This window comes from Narcine bancroftii, chromosome 5, assembly GCF_036971445.1.
Source record: "Narcine bancroftii isolate sNarBan1 chromosome 5, sNarBan1.hap1, whole genome shotgun sequence".
In the NCBI taxonomy this organism is placed as follows: Eukaryota; Metazoa; Chordata; class Chondrichthyes; order Torpediniformes; family Narcinidae; genus Narcine; species Narcine bancroftii.
In genome coordinates this window covers 16,392,596-16,416,795 of record NC_091473.1, presented here as the reverse complement: position 1 = coordinate 16,416,795, position 24,200 = coordinate 16,392,596, and the positions used below count along the sequence as shown (strand labels likewise).

Here is a 24,200-nt window from a genome sequence, read left to right as displayed (position 1 = left end):
CACAAGAAGCAATGGCCACCCAGGCCCCAACCCCGATAACGGCCGCCCCACCTCCGACTCAAGTGACAGCCGCCCAAGCTTCAGCTCCAACCTCAGTGACGGTCGCCTCAACTCCGACTCCGGTGATGACCACCCCAGCTCTGACCCCGGCCCTGACTTCAGTGATTACTGCTGCCAACCAGGTACCTGCTGCCGCCACTACCACCGCCGCCAACCAGGTACCCATCGCCGCTACCGTTGATGACTGGAAGCAGCAGCTCCCAGCACTTACTGTTGGCAGCCTGATGGCCCCAGCCGGTTGCAAGCAACAACCTCAGCCATTCGCCACCGACAGCTCCAGCCCGACTGCTCCAGTGACATCACCACGCACACGTCGTGCACTTCAGGCCTGAAGGTGCGTGATGTCATCACGCAAGACTCCACAGTCCCCAGCACAGGTCACTGCATCAGTGACCCTGGACCAGGTCTGCCCCCATCCCCTCATAAAAGCGATGGAATTGATTAAAGTACACGGACACTGTACTATTTGCTTATTTGACTTGGGGATCAACTGAGAGCTTTATCCATCTAGTCCAGGCCCAACGTTGCGGACTGGTCATTCTCCCCACTGACCAAAAGATTTTGTTGGTGACCAGATCACACTCAGCTGGGATAAAGGGGTATTGCATGATGACCCTGAAAGTCCAGGGCATCACATTTACTGATTTTAAACTGTTAGTCCTCCCTCAACTGTGCGCACCCGTATTGCTGGGATTGGACTTTCAGTGCCAGTTCCAAACTGTTTCCCTGCTCTATGGGGGGGGGGGGGGCCCACTCCCCACTCTCGGTCTGTAACCACTCCACCCCAGAGGTCTCCTGCCAGCAACAGCCCACACCACCAGCCCCCGCGCCCTGGTGCTCCACTTGTAGCCTCTCCACCCTCCGGGTCACTCCTCTAGTACTCTTCGCAAACCTCACCCCTGGCTGGAAACCAGTGGCCACCAAAAGCTGGCAGTATAGTTATGAAAACAGGAAATTCATCACAAGCGAGGTGCACAGACTGCTGGACCAGGGCATTATCGAACCCAGCTCAAGTCCCTGGAGGGCCCAGGTGGTGGTTGTTAAAAATGGGGAGAAGCTGCAAATGGTGGTTGACTACAGCCAGACAGTCAACCACTTCATGCTTCTGGATGCGTACTCCTCCCACGAATCACGGATGTGGTGAATCAGATCGCCCAACACCGTGTGTTCTCCACCATTGACCTACATTCGGCCTATCAATCCGTCAAGAAGACAGACCTTTCATGGCTTTCAAAGCGAACAGGCGCCTGTACCAATTCCTCAGAGTACCCTTTGGAGTCACAGATGGTGTCGCAGTTTTCCAGCAGGAAATGGACCAGATGGTAGACCAGAATGGGCTAACAGCTACTTTCCCATATCTGGACAACATCACCATCTGCGGCCATGACATGCAGGATCATGATGCCAACCTCAAGAAATTTTTTTCAGACAGCAATTCAGCTGAACTTAACCTACAATTTTGACAATTGTGTCTTCAAGACCACTCGGCTCACAATTCTAGGTGGCATGGTGGAGAACGGGAGGTAATGCCCTGACCACATGCATCCTCTCATGGACCTGCCACCCCACACCCAAAAGGCACTCAGACGCTGTCTGGGCTTCTTTTCGTACTATGCCCAATGGGTTCCACACTACGCCGACAAGGCACGGCCACTTATCAAGACCACCTCCTTCCCCCTGTCAACTGAAGCCAGAGTGGCCTTCGACTGCATCAAATCGGATATCGCCACTGCAACGCTGCACGCCATCGACGAGTCCATTCCATTCCAATAGAGAGCGATGAATCTGATTTTGCACTGGTGGCCACTTTGAACCAGGCCGGCCAGTAGCCTTCTTCTCCAGGACCCTCTAGGGCTCAGAGAGCCAACACTCCTCTGTTGAGTAGAAGGCCCAGGCCATAGTCGAAGCGGTACGTTGTTGGAGGCACTACCTCGCTGGTAGGCGCTTTACACTGCTGACCGACCAACATGTGGTCTTGTTTAGCAGCACCTAGCGAGGTAAGATCAAGAACGACAAAATCGCTAGGTGAAATATCGAACTCTCCACCTTCAATTACGACATACTGTACCAGCCTGGTAAGCTCAATGATCTGCCAGACACGCTCTCCAGGGAGACTTGCGCCAACATACAACTGGACAGGCTGCAGAGACTCCACAAGGAGCTCTGTCATCCAGGGGTCACTAGGTTCGCGCACTTTGTTAAGGCCCGCAACCTGCCCTATACGGTTGAGGAGATTCACTCCATGACCCGAGCCTGCCTGGTGTGCGCTGAGTGCAAGCCCCACTTCTTCTGTCCGGAGAACACCCATGTCATCAAAGCCACCCGGCCATTTGAACGTCTAAGCATGGACTTCAAGGGGCCGCTACCGTCGAACAACCTTAACACCTACATTCATACGGTGATCGATGAGTAGTTTCACATCCCGTTCGCTGTGCCCTGCATGGACAGGACCACTTCCTCGGTTATAGAGGCCTTGCACAGCATCTTCATCATCTTCGGGTATCCCAGTTACATCCACAGTGACCAGCGCTGTTTATGAGCGCTGAGCTGTGGCAGTACCTTCTGGAGCGTTGTATTGCATCGAGCAGGACCACCAGCTATAACCCATGCGGTAATGGGCAGGTCGAAAGAGAGAATGCCTCTGTCTGGAAAGCAGTCATGCTTTCCCTCCAGTCCAAAGGCCACCCCACCGCTCGCAGGCAGGACATACTCACTAGCGCCCTATATTCCATCCGCATCCTTTCCGCGATGAATGCCTCTCCCTATGAAAGGATGTTCTCTTTTCTGAGGAAATCCAAATCAGGAACAACCACGTTGACGTGGCTCATGGTTCCTGGACCTGTCCTCCTGCGACGCCATGTCCGGTACTCAAAGAACGACCCTCTGGTTGACTGGGTGACGCTATTCCATGCGAACCCGCATTATGTATACATTAAGTACCCAGACAGGCGGGAGGACACGGGCTCGGTAAGGGACCTAGCCCATGCCAGATCAGACCTGGAATTTCCCCCCACCCAACCTCCTCCAAATCCTTCTCCCCTAGGTCACGTGCTTGAACAGAGGGATCAGCACCACCCCACCAGTGACAGTGGCAACAACTCGAGCCAGCCTGTCGACAACGCCGTTGGGGAATTGAGCGAGGCAGTGTACACACCCAACAATCCCACCAGCGACACGACTCCAGCCATCCCAATCACAGCACCACGGCGGTCGTGGCAGACGATCAGGCCCCCTGACCGATACAACCCCTAACCTCCCACCAGTCTTTCTCTCTCCCCCCCACTTTTTTTTTTACAGCCCTTCATTCACCCCGGGGTCAGTTCTCAAAGAAGGGGTGAATGTGATAGTACGGATTCTATCACTGATGTATATATGTGTATATTGTAGTATAGGATGGCTGTGATTAGCTGAGAGCGTAGCCTTGCCTACTGGCATGTCTTAAAGGGTTGCTCCTAGCCAGACCTAGATCATTCTGGACTGGTCAACCTACACGTGATACACTCCAGTCTTTTGTTAATAAAAGCCTTGGTTCGGATCAACAAGTCTTTGATTCTTTCGACATGCACTACAATAGGGAAGAGCAGGAAGGAAGTGGATGGGGTGCCAGAGGAAAGGAGTCATAGGGAAAGAGAGAGACAAAGGGCAGAGAGTTGATGGAAATTGGAAAAGTTAATGTTGTCTGGTTGAAGAATACCCAGTTAGAATATAAAGTTCTTCCACAACCATGCGTCCTTCCAAGATACTGGTCTCCACCGCCACCTTGTACCAGGTGGTTTTTAAGCAGTACAGATCTGTTAGCCTGTGCTCCTCTCCATTCCCTTTCCTCCCACCTCTCCTCTCCTTCCCCCTCCACCTCCCTTTTATTTCGCATGCCTGCCAGATTTTGCTCATATCTTGATGAAGGGCCCAGGTCCGAAACATTGGTCACCCTTTACTACCAAATAGATACAGCGTGACCTGCTGAGCTTTTCCAGCACGTGTGTGTATTGCACTCTACCCCAGCATCTGCAGACTTTCTTGTACAACTCCATGCAGGTTCAGATACTGGATAAGGGCTAGAGGGAGGTTGCTGGGACATTGGAAAGTACAGGAGTTTGGGACCAGATGTGTGGCTGCATGGGCTGCACAGTTCCAGCAGAAATTGCAAACAGTTACCTAACCTGTGTATTTGCAGCAGTTACTTACATCTAAAAGATGATTCGAGGGTTAACAACTGGAAAAATGGTGAAGATTGCTAAATTAATCAGGAACAAACCCAGAAAGTTATATCATGAGGGGACTGGAACAAATGCAAGGAATTATTGACCAGTTATTACTGGTCGGAATTATTACAAAATCGTTTTTATTAGATGGAATAAAAATATAAAGAACTTTAAATCAAAGAGTGAAAAAAAACCTACAAGATCAACTTGACTGAATTCTTTAACCAAATTACAGAATAAACAGACAGGATCATCCATTTGACGTGGATTTTGAATAATCATTGATGCCCTGTCTGAACATTCAAGCATAATAAATAGTTAATTTGGCTCAAAATAGAAGATAGAGAGTAATCAAGCTGCAAAGGGGAGGAAGAGAGGCCCACAAGATGGCTGGTGGCCTTGATGTTCTTCACTATTTACATCAACAATGGACAAGACATTGAAGTGTATAAGATTACAAGGATCTTAGAAAGGGTGGACAGCCTTTTTTTTAATGTAAGTGGGTGCCTGGAATGCATTGCCATGGGTGGTGGTGGAGTTTGGAAGAATGGGGACATTAAAAGACTCTTAGGATTTGCACATGGATGTAAAGGTGGTTATGGGTGTGAGGTAGGGAAAGGTTAGATTGTTGTGGAGTAGGTTTACATAGGCCAGCACACATTGTGGACTGAAGGGCCTGTACTGTGCCGGAATGTTCTTTGTTGTAAGCCTGCAGCCATAATGAGCAAATGGGATTAGTGTAAATGAGCAAAAAGGTCAACATCAATGACTCCCTTTGGAATTTCAATTTCAAAGCACGCAGAAAGTACCTCATTGTGGCTATAGTTAATACAGAGAACTGCAGAAAAATTCAGGAAATATTACTGAATGAATGTGTAATTAATAAATGATCCAATATAGATGAATGGTGGAAAGAGCAAAGAAGTTTCTTGGGAAAAGTGCCTTCATGAGGTCAAAATACAGATAGATCTAGGCTGCAAGCAGGAATTTTTAAATACAGTGACATAGATTAATAAGCATATTTTTAAAAAGCATACAAGCTTCCACATGGGCAGAAGTGAAAAGCATGGACATTTATGTTAGAGCATATTGAGTATCAGGTCTGATCTCCACACAATGATATAAAGGATTTAGATGTATGGGAAAAGCTGCAGGAAAGAATTACGAACATTGAGAGGTTAGATCCATCCCAAAGAGAACCGGGTGAGAACTTTTTTTCCTTGAGGAGCATAATGGTTGGAGGCCTGTGTTGCCTTGATAGATGTCTTCATGATAATCAGAGAGCTTGCTAGCATTTGCTATTTGCTCACCTCTCAAAGCTTTGCCTCAAACAATGCCAGTATAATATTACATCCTCACTCTCAACATTTCACCCTCTGTCCATTCCTGATAACATTTGTTGACAAGAAGATATCTAGTTCCTTCTTAAAATAAGTGAAACAAGAAAGTCTGCAGATGCTGTGACTGTAGTAAATACATAAAAGTTTATCTACCACTTTGGTGTACAGTATTTCCTTCTTAAAGTACATTTTATTTTACCAATGTGCATTCTTGCAATCTCTTGTAGATACTTACCAACCAGTTAGAAACCAGAGTTCCCTTCTTAATGTTTTTTGTTGTCCTAAATTATAAAATTGACCTACCATGCTTGCTCTGCGCATGTTCTATTCGCCCAATATCACAAAAACCTTTATCAAGTATTTGTCAGATTCCCACTCATATTTCTTTCCGAAAGAAAAAAGACTCAAAGTGGTCTATTATTTGCTGGGATCAGCTTCTTGACCACCACACCCCCACCTCCACTGCCACTCACCCTGTTAGCCAGTCTGGGTGTGATTATTTGATTACATTTCCTCTTCTTCCAGTTCCCACCCTCCATCAGAAGCGCACAGACACACACATCTCTGAAACATGCAAAAACATGACTGACGCCCAGAGTAATTGAGGAAGTTGTTGAAATTCATTTAGACTACAAGCTCATAGCTGGAGATTCACATACTGCTGCATTGTAATCGAAGCAGTCTTCTGGGCCTTTCCGATACCGAGGGTTCAACACCTCTTCACATTGATCTGGTCCATCAGCTGAGAAGAAAAGTGTTAAGGAAGCACAAAAATGTCTTCATGGCACAGGACTCAAGGCGCATCAGCCTAGGAGTGGACTTTCCAAATCCACAAAACGTTCCTGCTGCTTCTAGTAAACAAGTCATCAGATCTAATATCACAGAAATGCATCTGTGGTCATTTAAATGTTTATTGTTGTAGTTGGTGAATCTTCTAAACCTTGTTGCAGCAAGTAAGAATTTTGGTGCATCTGTACATTGCACATATGTATATGGCAGTAATCTCACATTGAACCTCTCATATCAGGAAACTGGTTTCCTTCTGATTAGAATCTTTTACCCTTAGTCACTAGAACCTTCATGTCTGATCACTAAAACCTCTCATCCCAGGACACCATTGCTTTTCAGGGTCTCACTAGATCCCCTCACTCTAGAATCGCCAGAATAGCCTCAGGAGGCCAACGTCTTTGTTTAAGGGGCTTCAGTAGAGCAAAATTAGTTATGTGCATCCACGAGAGTTTCTGAGACGCTGTTGGAGAGTTCTACCAGAGGCGGGGCAGTAATTGACTTTATTTTGAGACATGAAATTGGGTTGATGGAAGTGGTGGGGGGGGGGGGGGTGAGGGAATTTTTTCAACAGATACCGTAATTCTTTAAATCCAAGGTACTTATGGAGAGGGGTGTGATTGGTCCTCAAATGATCTTGGAGGAAGGCAGATTTCAAGAGAGGATCTGGTGAAAACAAATTGGGAATAGATGCTTGCAGGTAAAACAACATCTGGCAACTGGGAGTATTTCAAAAGATAGGTAGCAAAGGTCTGGGCCTCCTTGTTCCAGTGAAGGGAAAAATGACAAGATTAGGGAAGTTTGATTAAGAAAGAAAAGTGCAGAACAGATACAGACAACTGTATTTGAGCAAGTCCTTTAAGGAAAAGCATTGAGGACCCTTACCATTCTGCACTCAGCATCTTTCCACTACTCCTGTCAGGAACTGTGAGACCGCTGAACGTCCAAAGGAACTGCTCACACTAACTATCCGAGACTCTAATATTCACCAAACAAAATCTATTTATTTTTACGTATGTATATTTGTCCCACACTGTTTGTGTGTATGTGTGCTATGTCTGGTTGTGTGTCTGGATGTTTTGCACTGAGGACCAGAGAACGCTGTTTCATCAGGTTCTACTTGTACAATTGGATGGTAACAAACTTGAACTTGAATATAGAGGATGTAGGAGAGAATTTAAGAAAGAAATTAAGGAGCTATAAAAATGGTCTGAAATATCCTTGGCAAATAAGAATTCCAAGACATTCTATGAGAACATCAGGAGCAAGAGGTTAACGAGGGAAAGAGTTGGCACTCTCAGGGACCAGAGGGATAATGTGTATGTGAAGCCAGGCTTCGTAGACAAGATTCCACATGCAACTTCTTGTCTGTATTCATGTATTCGACAAGGAAAAGGCCAAGAAAGCCAGCTGGGGCTGATTGCAGTACACACTGTGCTGGAGAAACTCAGCAGGCCATGCAACATCCAGAAGTATAGGGTAACTAACTTTTCGGGCTCTTATGAAACAAGCAGACACCTGAATAAAAAGGTGGGGCAAGGGGAGAGGAGGGAGGAAGGGACAAGGGGAGGAGGGGCACAGATTAACTGGTAAGAGGTCATAGGCGGAAACAATTGGGAGGGTGTTTTGTGCCTGCCTGTTTTTCTTTTATTTCTGACGAAGGGCCCAGGCCAAAAATGTTGGTCATCTTTGACCTTATGGAAGCTGCGTGACCTGCTGAGTTTCTCCAGCACATTTGTGTATCGTACATGGAAGATAGTATGTTGAGGGAGAGGTTCATTGATATTCCTCAGCATATCAGTCTTAAAAATGCAGTGGTGTCATAAGTTGGTAAAACTCCACGGCTGGATTTCATGATGCCAGGGAGAAGATTGCTGGGCCCGTGATGGATAGTTTCTGCATTGTTGTTAACCATAGGTAACATACCAGAAAACTGGACATTTTCTGATGCTCCTAAATGGCAGCAGGGATCCCAGTAACTGCAGATCAGTGAGCCTCACATCAGAGGCTGGGAATTAGAGGAGTTGCTAGGGTTGATCAGGGATAGCAAGACTTGCTGAGGGGAAATCCTGTCTCACCAATTCGATCTGAGGTTTTTGAAGAGGTTATGAAGAAGATTGATAGTCTTTATCTACATGGAGTTTGGACAGGTAAAGGAATGATAATGTGGCCAAATGAGATGAGTGTAGAAAGGCAAAGGGGTCAGCATGGATGTGGTGGGCTGAAAGGCCTGCTTCTCTGCTGTACTCTCTGAAATCTTATTGGAAAGTAATTTACAGTAGCTAAATTAATCCACCAAAATTGAGAACATGTCAAATGAAGCAAGGTTGATGGAGCTAGGGCTTTTCTCTTTGGAGCGGCGAAGGAGGTGACTTAATAGAGGGGCCTAGGTAGGGTGGACAACCAGCATCTTTTTCCTGGGTCGACAATAGCAAATACTAGAGGACGTCTGTTTAAAGGAGTGGAGGAAAGTTTAGCGGAGTGGATGCCTGGAATGCATGCTGGGAGTAATGGTGGAGGCTGGTACAATAGGGACATTCAAAAGACTCAGATAGGTACATGGATGTAAGAAAAATAGAGGATTATGAACGTAAGGGAGGGAAGAGTTAGATTGTTGTGGTAAAAAGACAGTGCTGGAGAAAGTTAGCAAGTTAAACAGTGCAGTTTATATAGCAAAGATAAAGATCCCTGCTCTGCCCAGATCTACCACCTACCCAGAAATAGACACCTCCTCTTACTTACCCTTTCAACAGGACGCCATCAAAGAACGTCACTCTCTCTAGTATTTTCATCATCTCTGGTCATCCTTCTCCCATGGCCTCCAACCTCATTGTTTCCCATCCCCGCACTGCTCGATTCTACCTCCTACCCAAAATTTGACCTGTTGAGTTTCTCTAGTGTGTTTTTCCTTCAAACATGGTGTCTGCAGACTTTATAGTGTTTTACCCTTATATTGTTGTGAAGTACGTTTCCATGGGTTGGCACAACATTGCGGGTTGAAGGGCATGTACTGTGCTGTAATTCTACCTTCTATGTCTTCAGGTCATGGAAAGAAATCAGGCCTGCTGGAGAAAACCATGCACTCTCAGAGTGAATGGGTCATATCTGGCTTACTGGTGCCTTCAGGTGACAGAATTTAAAGATGGTCTGTGAATCATCTAACGTCAGGATAGTCCTATCACTAGCTGCCTCGCCTTGCAATCTGTGTCAAATTCCGACAGGATACATCTTACTTCGGCCTGGATTAGTTTGGTTTTGTCGCACTGGCTACAGGTCAGCTTCTCTGCCACCACAAACAGCAAGTTGGTATTGGCCAGTCTCTGTGCATGATAAAACCTGGAAACGAGACACAGAAATTTTTTATAATTTAATTTGATTTATTTATTTACAACATGGTACAAGCTGATGCTGGCCTTCGAAACCCATGTCATGCAATTAAACAATCTAACTCTTCCCTCCCTCACATACATAACCCTTTCTTTTTCTTACATCCATGTGTTGTCTAAGAGTCTTTTGAATGTCCCGATTGTACCACCCTCCACCACCATCCCCTGGCAATGCATTCCAGGCATCCACTACTTCCTGTGTAATAAAAGGTACTTCTTACATCTCCCCTAAACTTTCTCCTACTCAACTTAAACATACGTCCTCTGAGTATTTGCTCTTGCTGCCCCAGGAAGAAGGTGCTGGCTGACCATCCTATCTAAGCCCCTTACAATCTTAGTTACCTCTAATAAGTCACCTCTCATCCTTCGTCACTCCAAAGAGAAAAGCCCTAGCTCTGTCAGTCTTGCTTCATGTGTCATGTTCTCCACTTCAGGCAACATCCTAGTAAATCTCCTCCGCACCCCCTCCAAAGCATCTGCATCCTTCCTGTAATGGGGTGACCAGAACTGAACACAATACTCCTAGTGTGGTCCAAGCAGAGTTTTACACAGCTACAGCATTACCTTATACCCCTTGAATTCAACCCCCTGACAAATGAAGGCCAGCACACCATAAGCCACCTTAACTACCCTATCAACTTTTGCAGGAACCTTCCAGGTTCTATGGTCCTGGGCCCCAAGATCTCTCTGTTCCTCCACAATGTGAAGAATCTTGCCACTAACCACGTACTCTGGCTTTAAGTTCAACCTTCCATGGTGCATCACTTCACATTTCTCTGGATTGAAATCTAGCTGCTAATTAACTACTGAGCCTATTTGCAAACCTGGAACAGTTGTTGCAATCAATTAAGTTGCTGTAGGATCGACTGTTGTTTCCAAAGTAATACTGTGTTTGCTTGGTGACACAGCTTGTCTCCCTCAGTTCAGCACCATTCGCTAATGTGTCATCTGGTGAGAAAGGAACAAGAATTAATCACGAATGCAGCCAGTTCAGGTAACTTGGTTGGACGCATCAACAGCAAGAAATTGCACCCAATAACGAAGGACACACAGAAATGCTAGAGGAACTCAGCAGGCCCCTTAGCGTCCATAGGAAGTAAAGATATTTTAGTGATGTTTTGGGTCTGAGCCCTTCTTAAAGATGTGAGCATTTCCTCCAGCATTTTTACTACAGACTTTTGTGTTTCACAGAATTAATATTTTGCTGAGATTCTGGGATTCACAGCCTTGTTTGAAATTATAGTTTATCTGGGCATTTCATTGGCTCTGATCGGGCACAACAGTTGGTTGAAAGGCAGCAGGGGCAATGCAATCATGGTTGTGGCTATTCATGTCTGCTGCCTACAAAGAAATGGACACAGTTCAGGCAACCCCTACTCATCCCTCAACCAATGTTCCTTGGAACCTCGGTAACTTTTGTTGCTCTTCACCTCTTCCAGTGGAGAAAGAGATGGATTCATGACTTCCTCATGGTGCTCTGCTAAAGACAGATGGGAAACCCCCCCCTCCTATCTCATCTGTGCAGAAGCCCCACATATTCTGTCTCACACTCCTCTTGTCATCCTCAAGTAGCAATGGAAACACAGAAAATGTACCCTTTGCAATTAAGCTGTCTCTGACTATAAATCCTGTGAATACAGGCCCTCAGTGCGAGACCCCTAGAGGATTTTGTGTCATAGTTAACTGCAGATAAAAGTAAAATGTGACAATACATGGTATAGCTGATGCACAGTGGAGACAAGATGTTGCAGGCATGTGCCCAACATCCACTCTGTTCAATGTGTAGCAGGAGGTTGAAACTCCCTTGACAAAATGGGGCCAAGTTCCTCTGATTCTGTCCCATGGGGCCCTTGGAAGCTGTGATAGTACAGATCTATCACCAATGGATATAGTGTATATAGTTACAGTATCTAGACTGTGCTTACAGCGATTGGCTGAGAGCTTAGCCACGCCTACTGCCTGGGCCTTAAAGGGTTGTGTCCCTAGCCAGGTCGGATCATTCTGGATTGGTCGGCCATGTGTGAAGAGCTCCTGTCTTTTGCTAATAAAAGCCTTGGTTTGGATCAACAAGTCTTTGATTCTTTCGACGAGCTCTACAGAAGCCATCCAGTAAATGCTAGTTTGAACAGGTGCCTAGTTCCCAGCTTTGTGGAAATTATTTAAACTACAGAGAAACAACCCAAAGTCTAATCGACACATTTATTTATTTATTTCTTCCCCTGCCACCTGTCTTAAAGAAAAGCACGTTGGATTCGTACCTGCTTGGAAGCTGAGTTGGAAGGTAAGCGTATACAACAACTGCTGCAATAAAGTCCTGGGGAAATAAGGTGAAGGGCAGTAATTAGCGATGGTCTATTACATGAATAATTCCATGCATAATAAAGATTGGAAACATAATAGCGTGAAGGCATTATTTCCTGACACTGGAGTACTTACCTTTTTTGGCATCCAAATTAACTGATAATCTTGTTGCTAGACATACGCTGAGAATCTAGTTTCAATTCAGGAAACATTTTGAGTACCATAGATTATTATTAATTAGTATTATTTTAGGTAATTCCTTTTTTTTTTAAAACCTTCAGTTCAAGATAGTGGTTATCATTTTGGTTATATTTAGGTATCTTATCTTTTTCAGATTTTTTTAACTGATTAAGATCTTGCTTCTTTTGAACAATTATCCACCAAATTTACAATACCTAGACATCATTTTTTTTGCTATTTACAGGTTAGGAGCTTTTTATATTCTTGATTTTGAACCTAATATGATTGGGATGATTTATAATTTTCAACCTAATTATAAAGGGATGATATCTGGCCTTTATGAATTACTTTAAAATTCTAGGGATAGTTCCCTGGTCGGAATTTTAAAAAAAACTATGGGAATAAGAATTTCAAAAGCCATTTTCTGAAATTACATGAAATTCTATTCTGAAGTGAGTGCATTCATCCTCTCTTTGTGCTAGACATTCATTATTACAATTGAAGGTAGTACACCGGGCCCACTATTCCAAAGTTCAATTGGCAAAACTTTATTCTAATCTATCTTCTAAATGTAATAAATGTATAATGGAAGAAGGCACACTGTATCATATGTTCTGGTTATGTCCTTCTCTTTCCAATTTTCAGGAAGGTGTATTTCATATCTTGTCTTTAGTTCTTAATATTAATTTGATTCCAAATCCTTTTCTTGCTCTCTTTGGAATAAGGGCCATCTGGTTTAATTGTGACTGCTTCACAATCTCCTATTGCTAGAAGGGCCATATTAATGAGAGGGAAAGGTGCTGTCCCTCCCACTCATACTCGATGGTTGTCTGATATGATGGCATGTCTGACTGGAAAAAATTATATGTTCCACTACTGAAATGAATCTTAACTTTGTTTTTTCATGGGGGTTCCTTTCTCCATTGTTTTTAAAATTTGTAAGATTAACCATTTTCTGGTTTATGACCCCATTGGTTACCTTATTTTTTAAGAAATTATCAATAGCGGTCTGTCCGTGTTAGGCCAATAGCTTCTGTAGGGTACGGTTAGATAAGTAGGTCAGTAGTTTAATTTCCCCCCCCCCCACTTCTTTTTAATGTAACTTAGGTTTCAATATCATCTGTATTATTCTATAAGGTATGTTAATATTCTATTTTATTCTAATGTACCTATGTAACATTTATATAATGAAACTAAAAAAATATTGAAAGGAAAGTGAACATGTACAACAACTGTTGCAATTAAGTCCTGAGGAAATAAGGTAAAGGACAATCATTAGTGATGATCTCCTGTTTAAATACTCCCAGTGGCCTTCACTGCTTTGTGCGACAGTGAGTTCCACAGATACACAACCCTTTGACTAAAGAAGTTTTTTCCACCTCTCTGTGTTAATTGGATAATTTCTAATTTTTAGACTATGGCCCATTGTCCTCGATTCACCCATCAAGGGAAACATCCTATCCACATTCACTCTGTCAAAACCTTTCAATATTTGAAATGTTTCTATGAAATCCTCCCTCATTCTCCTATACTCCAACGAGTACAATCCAAAAGCTACCAAATGTTTCAAACACAAGTAGAGAATTCCATATAAAGTGTTGGAAATTCATCTGCTCACTGTGCAAATGAAAATCTTGTTAATTTTGGACCTGTTTTGGAATAAGTTAATAGCAATGATTAAAGTAAGGACTTTTGCCATTTCTGCTCAAAGATTTGTTTAACAAACACTTTTGTCTGCATTGAATTCAAAGTCAAAATCAGGATCATCCTCGGTCTTAGAATTGTTGTCTCAGGATCATTTCAAATTCTTGAAGATACTCTGCTGCTTTTTGCTGCATTGCAATGGACAAAAAAATTCTATTGGCAAACTGGGGAACCTTCCTTTTTGTGAATTTTAGATATGAAGAACCTTTGGTTGCAGTATTGAGGTTTCAAATCAGTGGTATTAATAGAGGACATTCATCAGACATTTGTCTGTAAGGGCGCAGCCTTTTCCTTTAAGTACTTTCTCCACAAGGAGGGTATCCTGTGTGGGCACTCTTCTTCAGAAGTCTGCATATTCTTATATCTGTTTTCTCCACTAACACCCTCCTCCCCAGCCAATTATTGTAGCAGCCACCTCCAGTGGCTGAAGGCATTGATAGCAGAGTAGTACAATTCTTTGATTGACATATCTATGGAAGAGTTTCCAGCCATCATATCAGCCACCTCATCAAACTGAAGTCGAAGCAATTTATTCTTGATCCGAATATCCAAAGGGATGACCAAAGATGAAGAAATTACTGGGATCTGAGGACTGGTACTACTAACAAACAAATTCAATCTCTAATACTTGCTGTTCCTGGACTATGTTTGAAGGAACCCATAAGATATAAGGGCAGAAGTAGGCCATTTGTTCCATTGAGTCTGCTCTGCAATTCCATCATGAGCTGATCAATTCTCAGCCCCACTCCCCACATCTTCTCCCCTTAACCTTTGATATCCTGACTATTCAGATACCTATCAATCTCAGTCTTAAATACATCTAACGACCTGGCCTGCACAGCTGGTTTTGGAAGCAAATTCCAGTGGTTCATCACACTCTGGCTACATTTCTCTGCGTCACTGTTTTAAATGGGCACCCTTCAATCCTGAAGTTGTACCATCTTGTCCTTGACACCTCTATCATGGGAAACAACTTTGCTACATCTACTCTGTCCAGGCCTTTCAACATTCAAAATGCTTCTGAGGTTCCACCATCATTCTTCTAAACTCCAATGAATACAGTCCAAGTGCCGGCAAACCTTCCTCATGAGCTAATTGATTAATTTTGAGAATCATTCTTGTAAATCTTATCTGAAGACTCTCCAATCCCAGCACTTCCTTTCATAAATAAGGAGCCCAAAACTGTACCCTGTTCTCCAAGTGAGGCCTCACCAGTCCCTTATAAAGCCTCAACATTACATCTCTCCTCTTGTATCCTATTCCTCTAGAAATGAATATCAACATTGCATTCACCTTCACCACCAACACAATGGTACGAAGAATCCGAAATCCCTTTGCACCTCTGAATTTTATCTCTCCATCCAAATAATAGTTTAGCTTTTATTTCCTTCTACCAAAGTGTATGAACACTTTCCAATATTGTATTTCATTTGCTGCTACTTTTCCCATTCTCCTAATCTATCTCACTACCTGCCCCTCCATCTATATTTGTATCATCTGTAAACTCAGCCACTAAGCCATTTATTCCACAATCCAAATTACATGAATATTTCCATGCATAATAGAGATTGGATACATAATAAAGGGATTATTTCCTGACACTGGAGTACTCTGACTGTGGAATATGAGGGATGGAGATAGGGTAGACAGCCAACACCTTTTTTTCCTGGGGCAATAATAGCCAATACCAGAGGATATCAGTTTAAGGTGAGTGGAGGAAGGTTTAGGGAAGATATCAGAGGTGCGCTTTTTTACACTGAGATGGGTGGGTGTCTCAAATGCATTGCCGGGGTTGGTGGTGGAGGCTGGTACAATAGGGACATTCAAAAGACTCTTTGATAGGCACATGGATATAAGAAAAATAAGGGCTTATGGGCATGAGAGAGAGGAAAGGATTAAATTCTTGAGTAGGTTCACATATATTGGCACAACATCGAGTGCTGAAGGCTGTAATATTCCATGTTCTATGAAATCTATCTCCACTGACATCACGATACAAAACTCACAAAGGAGTTGTTACTAAATGAAGGTAAACTGAAACCATTTCTGCTCATCTTGTTGAGTGTTGTAGACTTTCCTGTTTTTATTTTACGCACCAAATATTTTGAATAAGGAAACTCTTTTCAACAGCTGTGTGTAAAGTACGTAGGCAGTGATTTTGCAGATTTAAATGCCAGTTTCTTCACTGATTACAGATTAAATCCAATGGTGGAGATCATGCTTCTGTTCTTAGAGATCTACTGTCAAAATTGGTGAACAGGATCTCACTTTGATGAATCATCTAACACTACAGCATAAAAACAGACCATTTGGGCCATCTAGTCATGGCAAACTATTATTCTGTCCAATCCCAATTGACTGGCATCTGGACCATAGCTCTCCATTCCCCTTTCATCCAGGTACGTTCCAAATTTTTCTTAATTGTTAAAATTGAGCCCAAATCCACTTTCTCCTGTAGCTTGTTCCACACACTCCCCACTCTCTGTACGAAGAAGGTCCCCCTAATCTTCCATTTAAACATATCATCCTTCACCCATGTCCTCTGATTCTTGTCAGAAGTAAGCAACTCGGTGAAAGAGGGAGAATTTTTCACTCATACATCTTGAAAGGTAAATAGGAGCCCCCTTTCAAAATAGAACCAGCCGAGACTGCATTCTCCTCACGGTGAGGATTACACACAGGCACTAAATACAGACAGATCCAGACCATCCATGCCCAACTTTCTCAGAAAGCAGTGACGAGTACTCCTGTCGCAGTCAGCATTAAAAATAAGGGAATTATCTTACCAGGCGGCTGCAGAAGTCCACCAGGCGATGTTCAGCAAATCAGAAACAGTTGGCTTGAGGAAAACATAAAGCATCGATCAGTGGTTTTCACCAAAAGGGAGGGAGAGCTTCACCCTCCCTGCCAGCCTTAGATGTCAGGATTAACAGTGAACATTCTTCCAGAACTCTGTTCATCTCTTGTTGAAATTGTTATTTCCCTTTCCCCCCCCCCCCCCCCCGTCCCCCCCAGATACCTTCCTTATCTCCATCTGCATTCCTGTGGTTTGCATTCGAGTACTTGTCCTTGTACGTGTGACAACACCTTGGATGTTCTCCCAATGTATGAATCTTATTACAAGGAGAGGGAATGAAAGTGGAAGGAGGGAAGGGAGGGAAGGGGAGAAGGAGTGAAAGGATGTAGTGAAGGGGAAAAGGGGGAAAGGAAGGAATGAAAGTGAGAAGGACTGAAGGAAGGAAAGAGTGAAAGGGAAGAATCAAATGGGAAGAGAAAAGGGGAAAAGTAAAAGGGAAAAAGAATTGGAGAGGTGTGGAGAGAAGGGAGAGAAAGAGTGAAGAGGGACTGATGGAAGAGAAGGAGAGAATGGCAAGAAGGAGTGAAGGCCAAGAGTGGAGAGAAGTAATTAATTTTCAGGAGACAAGAGGGAAGAGTGCAGGGGAGACAGAGTAAAGGGGAAAAGGAATGAAGATGGAGGAGAGAAAAAGGTGAAGGCATGAAGAGGAGAAGGAGTGGAGAGAAGAAATGAAGGGGAGAAGGAATGAAGGGGAGGAGTGCAGGGGAGGACTGAAGAAAAAGTGAAGGGGAAGGAGTGAAGGGATAAAGGAATGAAGGAAGAGGAGCAGAGGAAAGAAAAGCGAGAAGGATTGAAAGGGAAGAAAAGGAGAAGGCGGAGGAGTGATTTGAAGAAGGAATAAAAAGGAAGCAACTAAATGATAAGGAAGTGATACTCCATAGATACCTGCATATTGAAGCAGAAAGGGATGTAGTGTCCACAAACCTTCACTCTTTCCTCTTCACCTTCTCCTCTTCCCTCCTTCTCCTTCCTTCTGTCTCCCCTTCACTCTTTTCCCTCTTCATCCTTCTCCCCTTCAGTTCTCCCCTTCACTCCTTCTCCTTGCCAAATTTCTAAGTAAGGGATGAAGTTGGCTCAACATTCTTTTTAATTGGTACTCTCCTTTAATCCTTTCAGGTACTTTGCCGTGTATCTCCACCTTTTCCACTACAGGCAATTTACCCCTAACAAAGTGATGATTTCCCCACACATTTCAACTCAATTTACAGGCATTTCTTATTTATTTGTTGGTTATCTCCATTCTTACTTTACCATCATATGATTTCTGACTGAATTGCTTGCCTCTACCTTTTGTGGAGAAGGTCAAGAACTTCAAATTCCTGGGTGTCAATACCTCCGAGGATCTGTCCTGGAATCTCCATGTTGATGCAATCACGAAGAAGGCTCACCAGTGGCTATACTTTCAGGCGGATCCTCTGTGGTGAATCTCTGCTAATCTACCTGTCTCCCCTTTGGCGAGCCTTGCTGTACTAACATTGTTTATGCATTATCTCTACTTTTAAGGACACTTCCCTTGGGTATAACTGTGTATGCACCCATTGTCTTTCATTATTGTACCATAGGTTTCTGCTAATAAAAGCCATGAATATTGTCTGACTACATGGTCTTTGTCTGCTTCATCAACTGGCACTTCACCCTCCCCCTTGAGGGCGGCAGCAGGAGCAAATCTTAACTTACGGACTCAACTTTCAGGTGGCAGTCCTAAAAGGCTGCTTGCAGCGTTGCCTGGTCCACTTGAAAGGGCCTATTCATAACCAGAGGCGTCTCGTAGCACCTCTGGATCTGATGGAGGTGGGGTGACTGGTCCCGCAGCGCTACTTGTCATAAATATGTGGCATAGCTATGGCCGTCTTCCCTACCCATAATCCCCCACGTAGTTGGAACTGCTCTGTGTTTCCCACAACAGTTTCAGCTGTGTAGGGGATTATGGGTAGGGAAGAAAGCCATTGCTCTGCCGTGTTTTGAGTGGAGTGCCCAGTCAGATTGTGGTACTGGCTAACCCACGATGTCCCCTGCCAGCCACCCCTGCCTGATGTCCCCCGCTGGCCGCCCCTACCCCGACGGCCGCCACTGTCATGATGGCCATCCCCCGCTGTTGTCCCCTCCCCAGTGGTGCAGGGGCTGTCAGGCAGTGAGGCGAGGGCACTGTCAGGCGGCGGGGCTGGGGTGCTGTCAGGCAATGGGGTGGGGGCTGTCAGGCAGCAGGGTTGGGGGGCTGTCAGGCAGCGGGGAGTTGGGTCGCTGGCTGATGGAGTCATCAGCCTGTCTCCAGGCAGCAGCTTGCAGTTTACAAGGGGGTGTTCAGGCCACCTAAAAGGGCCTTTCATAAGGTGTTTGGGGAGATTCGATATGTCATCGAAGACTCTCAAAATCTTCAACAGGTGTACCATGGAGAGCGTTCTGGCTGGTTGTATCACTGCCTGGTACGGAGGTGCAAATGCTCAGCACAAGAAAAAACTCCAGAGGGTTGTTCACTCAGCCTGCAATATCACTCCATCGAGGACACCTGTAAGAAGTGGTATCTTAAGAAAGTAGCCTCTATCCTCAAGGACCCCCACCACCCAGGCCATACCCTCTTCTTACTGCTAACATCAGGAAAAAGGTACAGGAGGCTAAAGATGAGCACTCAGTGGTACAAGGACAGCTTCTTCCCTGCTGCCATCAGATTCCGGAATAATCAATGAACCAAAGACACTTTCCGTGCACTATTTTCATTTATATTTGTAAGGTGGTTTATATGAATGTTTACACTGTGATGCTGCCACAAAACAATAAATTTTGTGACTTGTTCGTGACAATAAATTTTGATTCTAATTGTTTTGTACCACAGCACGTACAGTGTAACTGCAATTACAATCTGACCAATTTTCCATTTTCCCTCGACACCTATTTCCTTAATTTTCCCGGCTGCCTCCAATATCCCAACTTTTCACTATTTATCAAAAAAAAATTCTCAACAGTCCTGCCTGGTCTTTCTTGTTATGTCCTCAGTGTTCAATGACCTTTGTCACTTTTCCCCATGAAATTTCTTGTTCCTTCAGAGATATGTAAAACAGAGTCTACGTTATCCAGAGAATGAATGTGATGAGTCCTGGCTGATCAATGTGCAGCGTATTGCAAGGATGATGAAATACAGAGAAATTCCCCATTCTAATGGCCATAGTGGTTGATCTTGCTCTTTATATGGGCCTTCTTCCACCCCTGATCATTACATTTCATGTATTTGCAAAAGAAAACGAGAAAGGAACATCATCTCACTCTAGATTATCTCCTGGTTTCTATCAGCAAATATAAACTTACAATGAAGATGGATCTGGTGGCAGCTCCCGTGTCAGTGTTATGAGAGGGACTGCACATTGACTGATAGTCATAGGATTCCTTCCTCATATAGAACGAAGCATTGTAGAGGGCATTCATCAAACTGGGGTCCACTTCACTGAAGAACATGCCAATCTGGAGAAATAACCAAACATAAAGTGCACTTTTAAGCCTTTTCTATAGGACATATGCCACTATGCCCAAACAGGTTGTGGGTGATCTCTCCTCCAGCTTAGCTTCCAATCTACATCCCATCCTTCAACAAGTCTACTTCTGTTGTCCAGAATGTTGCCCCCACCACAGAAGTGGCAATGAGGTCTTGCAAGGAGAATTTAGGGACTTAGGTGCAAAGTTAAAGGACAGGACCTCCAGAGTTGTGATCTCAGGATTGCTACCCGTGCCATGTGCTAGTGAGGCTAGCAATAGGATGATAATGCAGCTAAATACATAGCTAAGGAGAAGGTATAGGAGGGAGGCCTTCATGTTTTTGGCCAATTGGGGTCTGTTCTAGGGAAGGTGGGACCTGTTCTGACAGTTGGACCTGAACTAGAGGGGGACTAACATCTTGTGGGTCATTTTTCTAGTGCTGCTCCGTTTAACTAGATTTACAGGGGGAGGAGAACCAGAGCATTAGAACAGTTGGTGAGGTGAAGGAGGATAAGAGGCATGCAAGGACTACATGTATAGACAGAAATAATAGGAATTTAATTCAGGAGTAGGGAGGTAATGTTGCAACTGTATAAGATACTGGTGAGACCACACCTGGAGTACTGTGTCCAGTTCTGGTCTCCATATTTGAGGAAGGATATACTGGCTTTGGAGACGGTCCAGAGGAGGTTTACTAGGTTGATCCCTGGGATGAAGGGGTTGACTTATGACGAAAGATTAAATCGTCTAGGATTGTATTCGCTTGAGTTCAGAAGAATGAGAGGAGATCTTGTAGAAACATAAGGGATTATGAAGGGTATGGATAGGATAGATGTAGGAAGGTTTTTTGAGCTTGCCGGGGAAACTAAAATGAGAGGACACAGTCTCAAGATTCGGGGGAGTAGATTTAGGACAGAAATGAGGAAAAATAGTTTTTCCCAGAGAGTGGTGAATGTTTGGAATTCTCTAACCAGGGAAGTGGTTGAGGCTGCTTCATTAAACATATTTAAAATTCGGTTAGATAAATTTTTACATGATAGAGGAATTAGAGGATATGGGGAGAAGGCAGGTAGTGGAGTTAGGTCATAAATTAGATCAGCCATGATCGTATTGAATGACGGAGCAGGCTTGATGGGCCATTTTTGGCCTACTCCTGTTCCTACTTCCTATGTTCCTATATTTGTATGTGATAGAATGTTCTCAGGTGCATCTATTTCAATGCAAGGAGTATTGTCAGTAAGGCAGATGAGCTTAGGGAGTGGATTTGCACATGGGATTATAACATTATTACTTTTAGTGAGATTTAGTTGCAGGAGGGTCAAGTTGTGAGGTTCTATTGTTTTAGACATGATAAAGGGGAAGGATGAAAGGGGGAGGAGTAGCATGCTAGTCAGAGAAAACATCACAGCAATGCGTAGACAGGACAGCCTGGAAGGCTTGATTATAGAAGCCATATGGGTGGAGCTGAGGAAAAGGAAAGGTGTGACCACACTGATAGGGTTGTTATTATAAACCGCCCAATAGTCAGAGATAATTGGAGAAGTTACCCTGCGGAGAGGTGCAGACCGATGTAAGAAACAGAAAGTTGTGATAGTGGGAGATTTTAACTTTCCACATATTGACTGGGACTCCCACACCGTAAAAGGGCTGGATGGATTGGAGTTTGTCAAATGTTTCAGGAAAGTTTTCTAAATCAATATATAGAGGTACCAATGAGAAAGGATGTCATACTTGACTACCTTTTAGGGAACCAGGCAGGTCAGCTGACAGAAGTATGTGTAGGCAAATCCGTGGAAGATAAGCTGGACAGATGACAAGTATTATGGAAAAAGAATGAAGGGGAGAAAAGTAATGGAACTTCTCTGGGGTAATGGATGTCAATTGAATTCATGAGTATTAACGTAAATGGGCTGAATGGATCGATAAAGGGAAAAAGTTTTGGTACACTTAAAGAAAATGCAAGCAGATATAGTATTTCTACTGAAGATCTATCTAACAAATTAAGAACATATTAAATTAAAAAGGGGGTGGGTGGGCCAAAGTGGTGACATCCACCTTTAATTCCATGGCCAGGGGATTGGCTATCCTCATAGGAAACAATGTACTGGTGGTGGTCCGAGGCATGGTCATCAACCTGGCTGGGAGATTACTGATGATACTGATGAAAGGGAAACCTTTCTACATCTACTCTGTCCATGCTTTTCAACATTTGAACTGTTTCAATGGGATCTTCCCTCATTCTCCTAAATTCCAATGATTTTCATATGATAACCCTTTTATTCCTGGAATCATCCTTTGAACCCTCTCTAATGTCAGTACAATTTTTCTTAAATGAGAAGCCTAAAACTGCTCACAGTACTCCGAGTGAGATCTTACCAGTGCTTTATAAAGCTTCAACATCACAACCCTTTTCTTATACTCTATTCCTCCTGAAATGAATGCCAGCATTGCATTTGCCTTTTTCACCAGACTCAACCTGCACGTTTACCTTCAGGCTCTGCTGTACAAGAACTCCCAGGTCTCTCTGCATTTGAGTATTTTTAATTTTCTCCTCCTTTAAAAAATAGTACACTTGTTTATTTTTTCTACCAAAGTTCATGACCGAACATTTTCTGACATGGTATTTCGTTTGCTATTTCTCTGTCCAACAAAGGGGCCAGTGTTCCAGCTGGAGGAGGTGTAGGTTCTGGTTGCACTTCAAAGAAGGCATTGATGTATATGGCAGAGGGCCATGAGTCTCCAGAAACCGTAAGTCCATTCAGTCAGTGGGGTAGGGAGCTGGTTTTCAGTTTATGGGGTCATGCGCTTGGGAGGGTCTTTGCTTTGGGGATAGCGTCAGGGACCAGGGGAGGTATTTGGCCGAGGGATGTTCAGGGATGCAATCAGAGCTGATCGGAAGAGCCTAAGGGTGGGCTGATAGAGAGCAAGAGAGCACAGGTCGTAATGGGACCCACCTGCAAGCAGATCTATGCACCAGGGTTCATTGCCATGGAGCTGGTTAGGCATGAACCCTTTAGTTTTGGTAGAAGCATGTCTCTGTTACACCAGTGGCTGAATAGCCATCCATCAACACGATGCCTTACACATTGTTTAACACCATTGTTCATGTCCATCCATGTTTGAGTGCACTATACATAGAGAACGTATCACAAATGTTATGACCTTTGTGACCTATGCAATATGTGCAATAGTACATTTGGAAATCAAGCTTTTCATCAAATTATTTTATGTAGAGCAGGGAAACATAATACACGCTTAGCTCCATTTTTCCTTCATTAAAAATAGTTAAATAAGAAAATCTGCGGATGCTAGGGTCTAATGCAGTACAAAAGTGGTGGGGAAACTGAGTATCCATAGGAATGTAATGCACATTTGACATATGGAGAGGAAGGGCTCTCAAGGACAAGAACCAAATGCAGGCAAATGGGACTAGCCTAGAATGCCATTTTGGCCAGTATGAACGAGTTGGGCCAAAGGGTGTGTTCCGTGGACTCTCTGACTCCCTGACAGATTTCTTGGTTTTGCATTCGGCATCATGACAAGAGGTCAGTAAAGAATTCCCACTAGATTCTTGAGGCCTTTTCTACAAGAATCCAGTAATGCTTTAACTCCAATAACATTGCTGGAGAACAAATACTTATAATATGCTGATCATATCAGATTATTTCAGGGATTTACTGGAACTTTGATACAGAAACAGGAACAAGATGCACACATGTTCCAAACCACACCACATACTTCCTATGTTTACCGAGTAATGACCCTGATTTGTTCATACCATACTGGGTTAATGGGTTATGAAGTTCAAGTGCATCCCTTTGCAAACTAAAAAAAACCTAGTACCAATAATTAAATGTTGGGTGACACCGGAGCTTAGAACTACAGAACACTATAGCACAGAAACAGGCCCTTTGGCCCA

At 43.8% G+C, this 24,200-nt stretch overlaps 1 protein-coding gene across 6 annotated transcripts in view; it reads right to left on the bottom strand.

Moving 5' to 3' along the window:
* The window catches only part of LOC138763163 (voltage-dependent calcium channel subunit alpha-2/delta-2-like), a 604,584-nt gene that overhangs the window by 4,930 nt on the left and 575,454 nt on the right, over nucleotides 1-24,200 (bottom strand). For 4 of the 6 annotated variants that reach the window (XM_069936885.1, XM_069936886.1, XM_069936887.1 and 1 more), the window contains 6 exons: nucleotides 20,117-20,269; nucleotides 16,746-16,798; nucleotides 12,033-12,088; nucleotides 10,599-10,722; nucleotides 9,615-9,724; nucleotides 6,262-6,344 (listed from right to left, as the gene is read on the bottom strand). In XM_069936885.1, coding sequence (XP_069792986.1) covers nucleotides 6,262-6,344; nucleotides 9,615-9,724; nucleotides 10,599-10,722; nucleotides 12,033-12,088; nucleotides 16,746-16,798; nucleotides 20,117-20,269 — 579 coding nt within the window. Of the gene's footprint in view, nucleotides 1-6,075; nucleotides 6,167-6,261; nucleotides 6,345-9,614; nucleotides 9,725-10,598; nucleotides 10,723-12,032; nucleotides 12,089-16,745; nucleotides 16,799-20,116; nucleotides 20,270-24,200 lie in introns of those variants that run through there. The other 2 variants (XM_069936888.1, XR_011357359.1) reach the window with 2 other exon arrangements.